The sequence below is a fragment of the Conger conger genome, chromosome 10, assembly GCF_963514075.1.
Source record: "Conger conger chromosome 10, fConCon1.1, whole genome shotgun sequence".
Classification (NCBI taxonomy): domain Eukaryota; kingdom Metazoa; phylum Chordata; class Actinopteri; order Anguilliformes; family Congridae; genus Conger; species Conger conger.
In genome coordinates this window covers 24,187,491-24,202,273 of record NC_083769.1, presented here as the reverse complement: position 1 = coordinate 24,202,273, position 14,783 = coordinate 24,187,491, and the positions used below count along the sequence as shown (strand labels likewise).

The window sequence follows — 14,783 nt, the reverse complement described above, 5'->3', positions numbered from 1 at the left end:
TTTTGTGAAGATACTCCAGATACTCTAAAGATCACTGAACAAGCATGCAAGGAAACGCATAACTCCTGCCTATCCTGGCATGTGACTGCATAGTTTTAGATGACTAACACATAATCCAAGTTATTGTTTGCCTGGGGCCTTACATTGCACTGTGTGCACTGTAAATGGCTTAGGCTATAGATGCGGTGTCTGTCCTTTGCAAAACCAGACATCTGACATCATTCATATTTTCTAGTCAATATTGTTTGTTTGACAGTGAAAGGGACGCATTTTCTCTCCTTAATCCATGACATGAAGGGGCTTTCCTACAAGCCCATTAGCCAGGGATAAGTGAAACGTACTGGTGTCGTATTCTGTAGCTCTAAATTTTCCCCTGATGACAATGCAGTGAATTTTCGCGAGAACCAGTTTTGGCAGCAATGGGATTTTCTTGTTATTCAGCGTGTGAAACATGCCAAAACTATTGTTATTTGTCAGGATTACTTATGGTTATGGTTCCGCTTTCCTACACACACAAAAACGAACACTATCTCAAGCTGTGGACTGTTTCTGTCATTGCAGCAATAGAAGCCTACATTCTTTGTGGAGAACAGGCCATGCCAAGTACTGTTGTATAACACCAATGTCTTGTATGCCCATGACAGGGCAGATTAGCACAACATGAAAAATGCCTGTTGGAAATTGTTCAGCCAAAATCTTTGTATAGGATTATTCAGGGGGAAAAGCTGGAACTGTCAGTGTTTATGATACTGTACGCGATTTGAAGCCTTGTCACATGCAGAATCAAATTTGTCATAAAATTATTGCACAGTGCATATTTTGTAGCAAATTCCATCTGGAATGCTGGGCTTGAAGAGGTGAGGTGAAGTGGCATTATGTACTAAACCCTTCTGCTCAGTTTATAATAAATAAAATGAAATAATTGCTAAAGCAGAGCATCAGAATGCAGAAACTGTGTTATGTTCACTTGCATTCAGTTCCACTGTTGGGAACACAGAAAATCGTGTAAACTCAAGCCAGGAATAAAATAAAAACAGAAAAACAGGAAAGGTATAAGTAGGCTATTTATAGGCTAAATCTGTCTTGTCCCCAAACTGCCATGAGCATTTATTCTTGCTACATTTAAACAAATCTTTTTTCAGGAATTAATTTGCACTAGCTGGCTAGTGCTGAAAAACTTAATTTAATTGAATCCTTCAATTAACGTGGATGCTATTTGATAATATAAAAGTGTTGTAAATGGATTTTCTGTACCTGTCCTTTAATGTCTTTTCACTGAGCCTCTTTAATGTGACATTTTCTGTTAATTTGAATTATTTCCTTTCGGTTTCCTTGCCAAACCCTATTATGACATTGTTCTTAAGTCAAAATGAAACATTGAAAGTCATTCTGCTTTTTAATGGACCCTTTTTTCCAGGCCATTAAAGACATGCCCTTATGTTACCAAATCGTACAGATCATTACACACACTAGTTTATAGGTTAGGGTTACACAGCGGAGTCATTACTCTACGCCATAAAGCGTACAAACCTTCTATTGAATTATAAATTATTATATGAAAGAATGCTTCAAGGATTCTTACCACTTTCTTTGCCCAGACAACTAAAATACAAAACAAAAATGTATAAAAAACAAATATAAATTAAATACTAATAATAATACTAATAATACAAATAATAATAATAATAATAATAATAATAATAATAATAATAATAATAATAATGATAATAATGATAATAATAATAATAGAAAAGAGTTTGGTGGGAAAAAAATTTTTGGGGACTTTTCTCTGCATAGAAAAACATTTCAACTTTATATAAGCAGTAAGTTTAACATCTTAGCTAAGCCATGACCAAGATAGTGAGACAAGGTGCAGATGAAACCATGATTACTGTGTTGTATTTCAAGCTAGATAACACACTTTAGTGATAGCAAAACAGACAGACAGGCAGTTCCTGGATGCTGTACTTTTTAGTGGAAATAAGTGCAGGTGAAAAGTGTATATGGTTAAAGACGTTTTGGACCCTTAAAAGCAGTTTCAGAAAGTGTGTAAACCCTTCTGCGACTCCAGATGTTAGAAGACGTTGATGGATATGCCTTCCATAAGGAGAATGCTACATGTGATTATTCACTCGGTTGCAGCCCTACAGAGTACAGTATAAGTGTCGCAAAAAGGTGAGCCAAAGAAAGTTCTGGAAAGTCTGTCTCTCAGTTAGTTTGCTCCAAGTGAGAAATGTAAAGATATTTGTTCCCCAACACTCAACAGTCAGTTCCTAGGAGAGTTCTTCCAAAAGGGCATCCGCTAAAAATGTATCTGGGGTCAAAACATGGATCCCGTATCTGCAGTCAGACACAGATTAGGTTTGTTCAACATGAAGCCATGATGACGTTCGTTCACCATAAGTCCTGTCACGGAACTGATCAGAATCACATGCAGAACCCAGGATGTAATAACTGACAGGCCTTATTGTTGTACACAGAACCAGGTCAATCATCACCAATCAGAAATGTAAAGGTCAGGCAAAAGTGAAACCAAGAACCAGGCAAACAGGACAATATGGAGAGGGCAGGGTGAATTCCAGAACCAGACAGAAATGAGTGGGGCAGGAGGGCGAGGGACTGGAGCAGGGTTTGGACGAGGAGGGGTAGACGGGCAGTTTGGCTGGAGTAGAGCTGCACACAGACAGGCAGGGCAGGAAGGAGAACAGATGTAGGATGGGACGACATGGCACTGGAGACAGGAACTTGGAACAGGTATGGGACAGGCAGGAGAAAACCGTTGGAAAGTAATGACACGAGCACAAGGCAAGGCACAAGACGATCTGGTACAGTTTATATGCAGGACTGCTGACGAGACAACGAGGAACAGGTGAGACATTTACAACAAAATCCAAATCCAAATATGGTGCAGAGGGCATGTAATAGGGAAGACATAAAAAAGGTGAAGAGGTATCTAAATACAGAAAACGCATAAGTTGTGTCCGAAATGGCTCACTATTCACTAATTACTAATCCTTAACTTGTGAATGTCCATATAGCGCGCTATGTAGTTTACTAAATAGACAATGAATTTGGAGAGCAGAGGTTGTCTTTGCAATCGAATATCATCGTCACGTAGGCTACGCACTGCTGCATATAGCCACAAAACCATTAACAAACATACCATATAGCCGGTTCTTAAAACTCCAGAGATATTAAACCACATTTTTCACTTGCAATGCCCAGTGGCTCTATCACAGAACCACATCTGTCCTCTTTTGCTGCTAGCGTTTCTGCTGGCCACAGCTGGCATGAGGCAAGGCAGTCATAGTGATTCGCAGACATGCTACTGGCTGCTGATGCGCCTATCCTGCATTGGCTAGGCTAACGGACGTGGACGTGGCTCTCGCATCTCTAGCCCGTCATCCTAGGAGTCATTATTCCCCCGTTTAATGGGCACCCCCGCTCTAGTGCTGTAAGAGACAGCCCTCGCCTATCGCTAGAGATTGCCATTGACAGGCCCATAGCAAAGAGGCGGGCTTTAATGGCTGGATTAATGCACCTGATGAGAGATGCTGAAAGAGACCAGGGATCCGCTGACCTCGCCGCATGACGATGTGTTCGTAGAGGTCAATTACGTGCTCCATCCTCCTCCTCATATAAAAAAACTGCCTGCAGTGAAGCACCTAAGACATGAGAAGAGCTCTCCCCTCCACCCCCTCTCATCAAACTTTCTGCCCCTTGATGAAGTGCCTGTCCACTCGCATTTGGGGAGGCTTCGGGGGACAGCAGAAACATTATTGTTGGCCGGAGGTATTTCTAATCATTTATCTCAGAGCAGCTTCCTCTGCCAGCTCTCCCCCCCCACCCCCCAATTCATCCTCTGTGTCTCTCTAACCCCCCACCCTGATGTAAATAATGTGCACTCTAGAACTGCACTCAAGCAAGCATCAGGTATATACCAGCCAGCACAAAACCTGACCTGAATAGAAAATCAGCCCATTCCGTTCGACTGGTTGGATCCAGTCCTGCACATGAGATGGATACCTTTGAACTTCACAATGTCTCAGGCCTTAACCGGTCATCAGCGTGTGTCCACACATCCACTGCGGAGAGACTTTTATCAAATTATTATTTTTATTTATCATTTTAAAATCAGTGAGCATTGTCTCCCCAAAAAAGTTAGCTAGTTTCCTGACCTGGTTATTTCTGAGCTGCATTGGGGCATTGTTTCGCGATCTGGGTAGGGAGAGGGGGCGGGGGGCCATGGTTAATTACTCCAGTGGGTGTTCTTCCTACACTGATCGTGTGACTGGCCGGGTTTCTGCTGGCATAGGGGAAGCACTGCAGTGTGTTCTCATTAGCATGCACACAAGCTCCATGACATTTTGGCGGGAGGTGGAAAAAAGAAAAAAAAAAAAGCATTAAAAAAATAAATGAATACACCCATGGTGCTGGAATGTTTTCCTCTCTGTGTTGATTTGGGATTGGACCTGCGAGGCACCTGTCCTGCTGTCCCCCTGTGAAACTGTGCTGTCAATGTCTGAAGCCTGTGGCTCCCAGGTCCTGAGGGGCCCTGCTGTTAGTATTCCACTGCCACAGTGTCCCAGACACAGCACCACCTGTGGCTTCTGAGGGAAAATATATCAGTCTGCAGTCAGGCACTGAGGAAACACTAAGGTGTTTTTTGAGAACAGTGGTTCTCCACCCTTTGAAAAGTATGGGCCAGGTGCTGCGCAGGACTGATGTATCCAGAGGGAGTTTATGCCATGGGTCTAATGCAAACCCCCGCTCAAACAGCAGTGGATCCTGCCCCCAACAGATCAGTCGAGTGGGTTCATGCCGGTCTGGATTTACAGCCAATTAGATGGCAAGTTTGGTAGTTTGTCATTTTGCCATGATGTGAAGACTGTTTTAGAAAGAATGTCTCTCTGTGAATGTTATGCCATGCAAATACCTTCATGTACCTTGTGCTGAGATGAGATGTGCAGGAAGGCTTCTATTTCCCAGGAACATATCACTCAAGTTCAAATGAACGCATACTCTGGCTAGTTGATGTAGCTTTAGTTCATTCTTCTCTCAGTAGTTTAATCGTATACAAAGAAACCTTCACCAAGACAGTGTAAAGACAAAATAGACATGAATGATGCATTATGGCTCCACTGTTCAATATAATCACGGTTTGTCTTTTGTTTATAAGCCTTACGATGTTAAATCATAATTTATTGCAATTAGCATAGCACCAGTATAAAGCCATGTAATGTGTAGAGCCAAACAAGTCCTCCGTTCTCATTAGGGGCTGTGGGAAACAGAAAAGCTGCATGCTGGGCCCCTCTTGTTTTGTGTTCAACAACATCGACAATGCCAGCCACTTACTTGGCAAACTATATGATTTACCATCTATTTATAATAATTTTTTCTCATGTGTAATTCCAAATGCCAAATCTTGGACATATTTTGACGTGCAACATAATTATTATTTGCTTTTTCACACATCATTATTTGTTTTTGTTTTTTTTCCAGCACATAGCACAACACCCTCCACCTACAGTACAAGACCAGGCTTGTTTTTTTGTGTGGATCGCTTAATGATATACATATGAAGAATTGCATATCAGATTATTTTGATCGGTGCTGCTGTCTGTGAGGGCTGGTGCCAAAGCAGCCCGGGAGTAAAGTCTGTACTTATGTGAATCATTAAGCAACAGTGTCTGCGTTTTCATTCCATTTCCAATCAGTCCACTCTTTTATGCGTAAAATTCACCTCGTCAAAGAAAAAATGGATTGTTGTAGACCTAGACAGAGATACCAGACCGACTAGACTGCAATCAAGAAATACAAAAGAGGATCAGTGCAAAAGCAGCCAATACACTGACCCTCAAAATTAAATTGGCCTGTCACGCCACGTCTTATTGCATTGTCTGGAGTTTTGCATTGGATGTCATTTGCCTGAATAAGTAATGCTTATGTAATATATGGACTTTGAAATGTCTTTATGCGGCTTTCAGTAAACAGACATAACTCAAACAAACAATGTTTCAGACAAACACTTTTTTATGGAGCCAATAAAAAGCAGTGGAGGAAGCTATTTGAAAAGCCACCAGAGAAATATGTATGCCCAGCCTCGCTCCAAGCATTTGCTTATAGAAACCTTCCCAGGAACCACTGGGCTTCTCAAGGGAGCAGCTTAGATGGAGTCAGCTCGATAATCGCCCTCATCTGGAGGTTAATGATTGACCTGCTAACCTCTTGCCTTCCTCCACTGTAGCAATACTTAAAATTATTGCAATCCACAGTGTTGTTCCACTGAAAGCATCTGTCTCTTATTAGGCCCTGCGGACCAGCTATGATATCGGCCTCTGTTCAAAAGCCAGTCCAGCTTTCCCCATCTCACTGTATGCTTCACACTATAACTGCAATGGCATTCTACTGTATCCACTGTGCAGCTGAGCACCCTATGAAGCAGCAAGCTCTTTTGGGCTTGTGCCCACTGGGGCATGGATCCTATGCACTAGGCTGAAGGTGGCAACAGATCCAGGGGCGTAGATTTAGGGGGGACAGGGGGGACATGTCCCCCTCAATATTTAGAAGAGGTGAATTTGTCCCCCCCAAAACATAATGAATGATAACCTCCTCCCCAATACAGGTAAAAATAACAGCACAGAGGGTCTAAACGCTTAGATATCCTTCTTACCTATTTTACAATTATTTCATACACCCCTACTGGACCATACCATCTTAACCTTGCTGGGTCTGCCGGCCTTGCTGACTCGCAGTTGCTATATGTCTACCGTTGCGGAAGCATGATAGTGTAGTGAGTCTAGTGTAAGTAGCTATCACGCTTGTTTTACATTACATTACATTTATTTATCCAAAGCGACATACAGTTGATTCGACTATGCAGGGCACAACCCCCCCCCTTGAGCAATGTGGGGTTAAGAGCCTTGCTCAAGGGCTTAACAGTTGTGTGGATTTTACTGTGGCTACACCACGTCTTCAACCGCCAGCCTTCCAGGTCCCAGACATGTACCTCAACCACTAGGCTGCGGGCCGCCCCTTCTGGCCTGAGCGTGAAGGGGCGGGGCCGAGTTCTCAGTCCTCCTTCGGCCTGCGCTCCTTTTACCTTCAGTGTTTCTGAATGAGAGTATCTGCGGATGAAATGCTAATGTTATCTAGTTTATAACTTGTGCCTGAAGTTATCAGGCGAACGTTTGCAAACAATTAAATTTTTTCTCCGTTAGCATTCTGTTCGCTGTGTTTGCAAACTGTCTGAAAGATTTGCAGCGAACAATGAGGAAGCTGGGAGGGAAATGTGAAGATTTCGATTTGGAATGTTCTTAAAAGCCATCGAACAGTCACTATATGGGTAGCCTACCTGAATGATGCCTTTTCCTTTACATAAATAAAATAAATTTACACAATAAATTGATGCAGAAGAGGAGCAAATTGGTTCATAAAAATTCACCAGAATGCAGGAAATTAAGTGAGAGATGCTCTTCCCCCCAAATGTTGAAATGAAACCTACGCCCCTGAACAGATCATTATCTTAGGCTTGCAGGTTTTGTGTTTAGGTCAGGGGTGCACAACTCTATATGTGTTAGTTTTTGTTCCAACCAGTTACCTACATTTTTAGTTTTCTGCCTGCTCTATAATCTACACTGGTTCACTCCTGTACTGGGTCAGTAAAATCTTTAGGATACACCAGTCTGTGACCGTAGCTGGTGCTTTTACACATATCAGATTTAGACATGATTGAGCTAATTAAATAATCCAGAGCAGAAGTTACCACAAAATCCTGAAACCGATCGGCCCTTGCTGTGCACCCCTGGTTTAGGTATACTGTTATACTCCATTCATGCTGTTACAATTTGATAATTGGCACCCATCGACACTGACAATATGCAAATATATGGAACTCCTCTGCCTGAACTTAGTGATGAATCGTGTTGAATCTATGGAGATGCTGCTGCCCCCAACACTATTGCCCTATCCCACTGGATTATGCTATACAGCTGTCTCTGGCTAGTGTTGTCAGAGTGTTCATTTTGATTAGTTTTTTTCTGCTTACTTGCTTTACAGTGAGCAAACCACTACAGTGGATATACAGAGACACTCTGTTATTGTAATGTTGTTCTCATTTAACAAATGACTGTGCATTTAAAACATTCTAAAATAAAAAAGCAATGAGCAGAAGGATTAAAGAAAACATATCAGCCTGTAGAAATGCATGGATTTGATAAATGTACAGCACATGCGGTGGTGGGAAAGGAGGTGCAGCAAAACAAGTTGAGCCTTGTCTAAAGCTCTGGACATTGCATCTTCTAAACAGCACATACCCTTATATTTCCAATTACCAGTTCAGCACCCTTCAAATGGCTACACAATTCCTCCCGACTTATTGACAGTCACATAAACTGTATTGATGGGCCTCAAATCTTCTCTCTGCGGACTCTGGCATTTTTATTATTTATTTATAATACCTTACCTTTCCCACACTGTGAAATACTACACCTGCACAATTTTAATCTTACATCGACTGCTGTAAAAAGGAAAAGATATAGGCCGGGCATTAGTATCGGTTTAAGGAAAATAACCGTCTGCGCTTCTCAAGGCTACCTCTGTCAGTGCTCATTTTTGGCCAGGTTCAAACTGAAGTTTACGGCCCCTGCGTTTCCTCTGTCCCCCCCCCGCACCACCGCCCCCACCCCACCAGGGTATCACACTCATTTCAGTAAGCCGCACAAGACTGCAGGCAGACCACATCCTTCCCAGTGAAATTAAATGTTGACTGTTGTCTGTGCAGGTATTAATGACTGATGGCTCACAAGGACTTGACAAACTGACATCGGTAAACATAGAGGCCCATAGGGGTTTTTCTTAGCTGGCCAAAGAGGTGCCATCACTTTCCATTTGTATGGTCAACAGACCGACAGTACAGTACTGGTCCCATCTGTTTGATTTCTCTCTGTAACATGGATCCTCAACTTGGTCTCAGAGTTAAAGAGGCTACCCAACCATGTCATTTTTTTGTTTGTTCTGTTCCCTCTTTTCCCATCTGTTATCTATCCCAGTCACACTTGTATGCCTCATATAACAAATATGGATTCACAATATATCAGCATAATGACATATTCTCTCTCTTCCTGTCTCTCTCAGGAGGTGTGTGTATCGCCCAGTCTGTGAAGATTCCCCGGGAGCCAAAGTCGGGAGAATTCGACAAGATCATTCGCCGGCTCAGGGAGAACCCTAATGCCCGTGTGGTCATCCTGTTCGCCAACGAGGACGACATCAGGTGAGTGAAAGCCACCAGGGTAGGGTCAGGAGCCATGCTAATGCAGGAGGAGCCTGCACGGGCCAGTGATTGTTTCTTTTCTACAGTCATTTCTAGACTTGGTGGTTCTGCTATCATGTTTTCTTGGTGCCTCAAGCCTGTTTTAGCCCATATAGTCCCCTAGCTCCTCCTTAATCCAGTTGGGGGAAAGGGATGTGGCTATTATTGGCAAGGGTGGGGTTATTACTGGTACCAAGCTATTGATAGTAGCAGCATTCTTTCAATGGGAGTACGATGTGAACACCAAGGAAGCCCAGTGGTGGGCAAGCAGTTAGACCAGAAGTGTTTGGCATGCGACTGGCATGCACAACCCTACAGTATTTCAGCTCTTAACTCAACCTGGCTGGCCTCGCTGTGGAGATGCTGTGGCTGCTCAATGCCGCCAGCTGTTTCTATCGCTGAAAAACTATGAAGGATAATGGTGTCCATATTTAATTTCCGAGTGGTGTTGAAAACAAATTTCAAGACTTTATACACCCACTCAAAGTTTCCGAAGCCTGGAGCACAATATTTCATGTGCAGGCTCCCCTGTATTGATGGAGAAATTAAGTGCGGTACTCTCAGGCATCTGGTGTTATATAATTACTATGGTGTGCCACTGGAAGGGTCTGCTGTAATTTTAATTCATTTTCAGAGTGTGGTCATTTGACAGTCCCTACGGCAAGGCAAGCGCATTCTTTATTGTGCAGGCCTCCTCATGTGTGGGTGTCCCTCCCCACACGCCATTTCATCCTGTTCATTTCCCTTCGCTAACAGGATTAATTTGAGGCTAATCTCTCTCGTGTTCCCTCCGCGCTCCGTTCAGAGCCGCGTGCGGCTCCGCGTGACTGCCGCTAACGTCGGCGGCCCTCCCTCCCAAGCGGCGGCGCGAGAAACCCGCCGTTCACGCGGCCTGGAGGGCCCAGGACGCACGGGGGGGGTGACAAACAGAAGTCACAGAGTAGAGCGGGATTTCATCTTCCCTCTGGACTGACTCAATAAACGGAGAGGGCCTTTCACATTAAGCTCTTAAAGTTCATTTAGGCCGAGTCGCTGGCAGCCCTGTTTGTTATTGAACAACTCTGATTTCACCTGAGAATTTGGCACTTTATGTTTTCCGCCTACTGACTCCCAAACGGAAACCGCCCTCGCTGTCTGAGGGTCTTCGGATCTCATTTTGTGAAGAAAGAGCCGGGCACTCGCAGAGGTGGAGGAGAGGTGCACGCCTTGGTATCTTCTCCTCTCCTAACGGTTACGGTGGCGGGTTCCCCGGCGGTGCGGTGTGGAACACTCCGGAATGCTGCAGGCACAGATACATCTGTTCCGCATGACACACAGCATCACAAACAGCCAAGGACCCGCATCCAAAAACATCACACCGCAGGGTGCGGAAACCATGGCCCGGAAAAGGACGGGGTGAATCTGCTTCTTGGGGTACAATTTGGAATGCCGGTTTAAATACAGTACACAAGAGGCGAGAAAGTCAACACCAGATTTATTTTAGGTGTGAATGAAACTAAATACACTAAGGAAAGGCAGATGAATGTGTCTCTAATAAAAAGGCATGGTGATGTGTGGGTATTTTAAAGCTCCAAGTTGTGTCACAGGACAAAAACCGCTTTGCCAAGTAGAAAAATACAAATTTGTATTAGGATTACATTTCCATACATACTGCTGCGCTTTAGCATTTTCCCTCTTCTGTATCGCTCTCCTCCCCCCTGGGAATCTGTTTACCTCCTGACTGGTGGGTGGCCTTCACTGGGCTTATTTACATAGAACCATGGAGTTATACTCTCTATTTGTCTCACGTTAATTAGCGGCTAATTAGCACTCATATACCAGGCCTTTCTGATGGCCTAAATTTAAAATTATTGTTGTATTATCAGAAGCTGGCAACAAAAAAAATGGGCAGAACCTCTAGTGCTCCCCTGCACCTGCCTCCCTGACATCACGAAAAGTAGCAGACCCCATCCGTCCAGCTGGAGCAAGCTATTTTTAAAGGGCAGAACCCAGGAGCTGTTGTTTTAATGCATTCATGAATAAAGACATTGAGTCAATACGCTGCTTGGGCCAACATTAAAAAAAAAAAAAAAAAAAATCATGAAAGGATTGGGAAACAATGCTCATATGCACAGGCACAGTCTCACAAACACACACACACACAATTTTCAATTCCCTCTGTTTTTCAAAGTGAGAATTTATCTCAGTGGACTTCTAGAGACCACCTGGATATACCATGATGGGAATTGTGAAATTCAATGTTCCTTTATCATAATAGGTGATAGTCAGGGGGTATATTGTAATTACCCAGGGCTGTGGGACACATGCAACAAAGCTTTCCCTCTCAGTTTGCCATGGCACTAGAGGCATGCTATAACACCATTCATATACGAGTAGAATCCACAACATACCCATTTCACTGTACTAAGGCCCTAACGTGTCTATGTGTACATACGATTGAATGACCACAATTAATTGAACAGAGAAATTATAATATTGTATAGCTTAATCACTATTTTTAAATTATTCAAAAATTGGCTGGATAGATGATAATCATATTTTTGCCCTTAGCAGTCTCATATACTGTTGTGAAATGCATTTTCATTATCATTAAAATTGTATCTTCCAAAAACTCCGCATAATTATAATGTGTTCCATTATTTTCCATTTCTATAATCGCTGTAATGGGACCAGATGTGGCAAAGCAAGGCACCGGTTATATCAAAAGAGAGCCTGCATTGAGTAGTGACAGCCAAGATTATTGGAGATGCAGTGTGCTACTGTTGTTTAGTGGTATGGAAAACATTGCTGATTTGCTGAGCTGATTATTACTGACCCTATTAACACTATTTTTAAATCAGGCCATTATTGTCAATGTAGACCAGAAATTATTATGGAATCTGTTTATGAATATATTTCTTCAACCAAATCTCTTATTAAACATGTTGCACAACCGTGCAGGCACCTAGATGAAAATCACCAGCGTAGATTGCCTAGTAAAAGGCTTTGAGGGATATTGGAATTGACTGTCAACAAAACAGACTCCCACTGAGTCCAGAGGTGGTTACCACACAAAACAAAAGCATCAGTTGCGCTCTAGGAATGTAATTTATGATTTATTTATTTATCGGAAACTGGAATACACTTTTGTGTGCTCGCCTGAGGGAGGCAGTGTGGAAGTGTGATATTCTGAGTATCTCGATATCGTACTCATGATGTATTTGGCTTCATTTCGAGTTCTTCCACAGTTTTGCTAAAAAGTCCTGTTATACCAATGTCAAATGTAAGTGCAACAAGCAAACACAGGGGGGCTGGCAGTGAAATCAATTCAGAGAGAGGGAGAGGGAGAGGGAGAGGGAGAGGGAGAGGGAGAGGGAGAGGGAGAGAGCAAGGCAGAGAGGAACAGAGCGAGACCAGTACTCATGCTGAATGGGACATCAGAACATAAGGAGAACTGGCCATTTGTTGAGTGAATTGGTCTCATCAAGATTTCTAAAGGTGGTATAGTCTCTCCATACAGAATCACCGTGGTAACCAGCAAAGGGACAGGTGCCCTGATTTCCTGCTCTCCTGTTCCACGGATAGTGTCTGGCTCAAGCTGAAGCGTGAGGAGCAATTAGACACGAGGCCTGGGAAGACAGCAGGGAGGCCGCTGGCTCATCGCTCTCCCCCCGTCGTCCCATAATTACCACAATTACCTGGGAGGGACCGGCCTCATGCTAATGTCACTACACACCTGTCGGAACAGCAGCAGGCCTGTACGGCCTCCCCCCTCCCCCCCCCCCCCGCATGGTTAACAGGTGGTACAGCCCAGCATGAAGAAAATAAGACCAAGTTCTCAAATTGGGGTCCAGGAACAACAAAACCCCAAGAACACCGTCTATCTGTTTCTGTGGTGAACACCTTGCTGTCTGAACCCTGGGGAGCAGCACTTACAGCTGTTGTACTGTGATAATTTCTGCACGTCAGAACATTCCGGTGACTTGTCCTCCCCTCTCTTCATGGTCACTTCTCCCAGGACAAGGCCAGGACAACAAACTTCACAAAGTGGTCAGGATGCTCGATTCATTGGCCATTTTCTTACACAGACTGAAGACCCATCTCTTTAGACAGTATCTTTGTATTTGCTACAAAATAAACTATATGATATTGTCATGGTTTTATTTAAATTATATTCTTATTATAATATGTTTCTTTTATAATTTTATTTGGGCTTGTTGTGGAGGCACATATGTACAGTTTGTTCTTGTTCTACATTTGTTTGTTCTTGGTTTGCAGAGTTAAGTTGCTCTATTACTTGTCTGGGAATGTTGTCTGGCTCTCTTTTGTATTTGAATCAGGTGAATGCTCTTCTGGTTCTCGTGTATTTTACGTAAGTCACTCTGGGCACAATTGTTTTTTTTTTTTTTACTTTGTTTGAGAAGTCTCTCTGGAGAAGTGGGTCTGCTGAATTGCAATGTAAATGAAATGCAGTGTTTAGGAAACATTGAGGACACACTTACGGTTCAAACTGTCTTTCTCAATGCAAGGACTTCACAGGTGCAATCTCCTGTTCTCTTGCAGGCGTCTTCTGCAAGCAGCCAAAAAGGCCAACCAGACAGGCCACTTCCTGTGGGTGGGCTCGGACAGCTGGGGGTCCAAAATCTCCCCTGTGCTGCATCAAGAGGAGATGGGGGAGGGGGCGGTTACCATCCTGCCCAAACGCATGTCTGTCAGAGGTACAGAGTTAATACTTACATTGGAGCATATCCCAGCATGCATTGGGCGAGAGGCAAGAACACACACTGGACAGGCCCCAGAGCACACACACCTTTCACGCACGCCTAGGGACACGGGGAGAACACACAGGACCTTCCTGCTATGAGGCAACAGTGCTTCACGCTGCACAACTGAACCCGGACCCTGGGGATTTCATATGTCTTTGTTCCCTGAGCTTCACAATACATTCTCTTCTTTGAGTGTTTTTAGAAAATGAAAACACAGAAGTGTGACAGACAAATTTTGACTAATGAATATACTGATTATTGGTTATGAATCATTTTTTTGTTTTTTTGTCAGGTTGCTTTTTGGCCCTTTATGATTAACTGTAATGGGCCAATGACTTTGGCTGCTCCAGAGGTGATGTCATATTAGTGCATTAGTCCGAGAGGTTGTTGGATGCAGGTGGTGAGGTTTTTTAATCTACTAAATGTCAAGCCTGCCAAAATTCAAAAAGGAAAGCTACTACTAAGGAGCCCCCCCCCACACACACACACACACACACACACACACACAGGCAGGCTTACTACACATGTACGCATACTGTATATGACACATATAAGTTTATGTGTTTGTGTTCATGGAAGAAAGCTCAGGGCTGTCTATGTTGGAGACCATTCGTAGGTGATTGAAATGTATTGGTGCTCTCGTAAAGCTTTAGACTGCAGGGCCAGTTATACTGCTGCACAGTTAAAGTGTGGGAGCTTTATTGAAAAGGGCTGCTCAGGGAAACGAG

At 43.4% G+C, this 14,783-nt stretch overlaps 1 protein-coding gene across 3 annotated transcripts in view; it reads left to right on the top strand.

Moving 5' to 3' along the window:
* The window catches only part of LOC133138881 (metabotropic glutamate receptor 4-like), a 281,844-nt gene that overhangs the window by 189,379 nt on the left and 77,682 nt on the right, over nt 1-14,783 (top strand). For all 3 annotated transcript variants that reach the window (XM_061258002.1, XM_061258004.1, XM_061258003.1), the window contains exons 4-5: nt 9,136-9,271; nt 13,853-14,007. In XM_061258002.1, the coding sequence (XP_061113986.1) occupies nt 9,136-9,271; nt 13,853-14,007 (291 nt within the window). The remainder of the gene's footprint in view (nt 1-9,135; nt 9,272-13,852; nt 14,008-14,783) is intronic.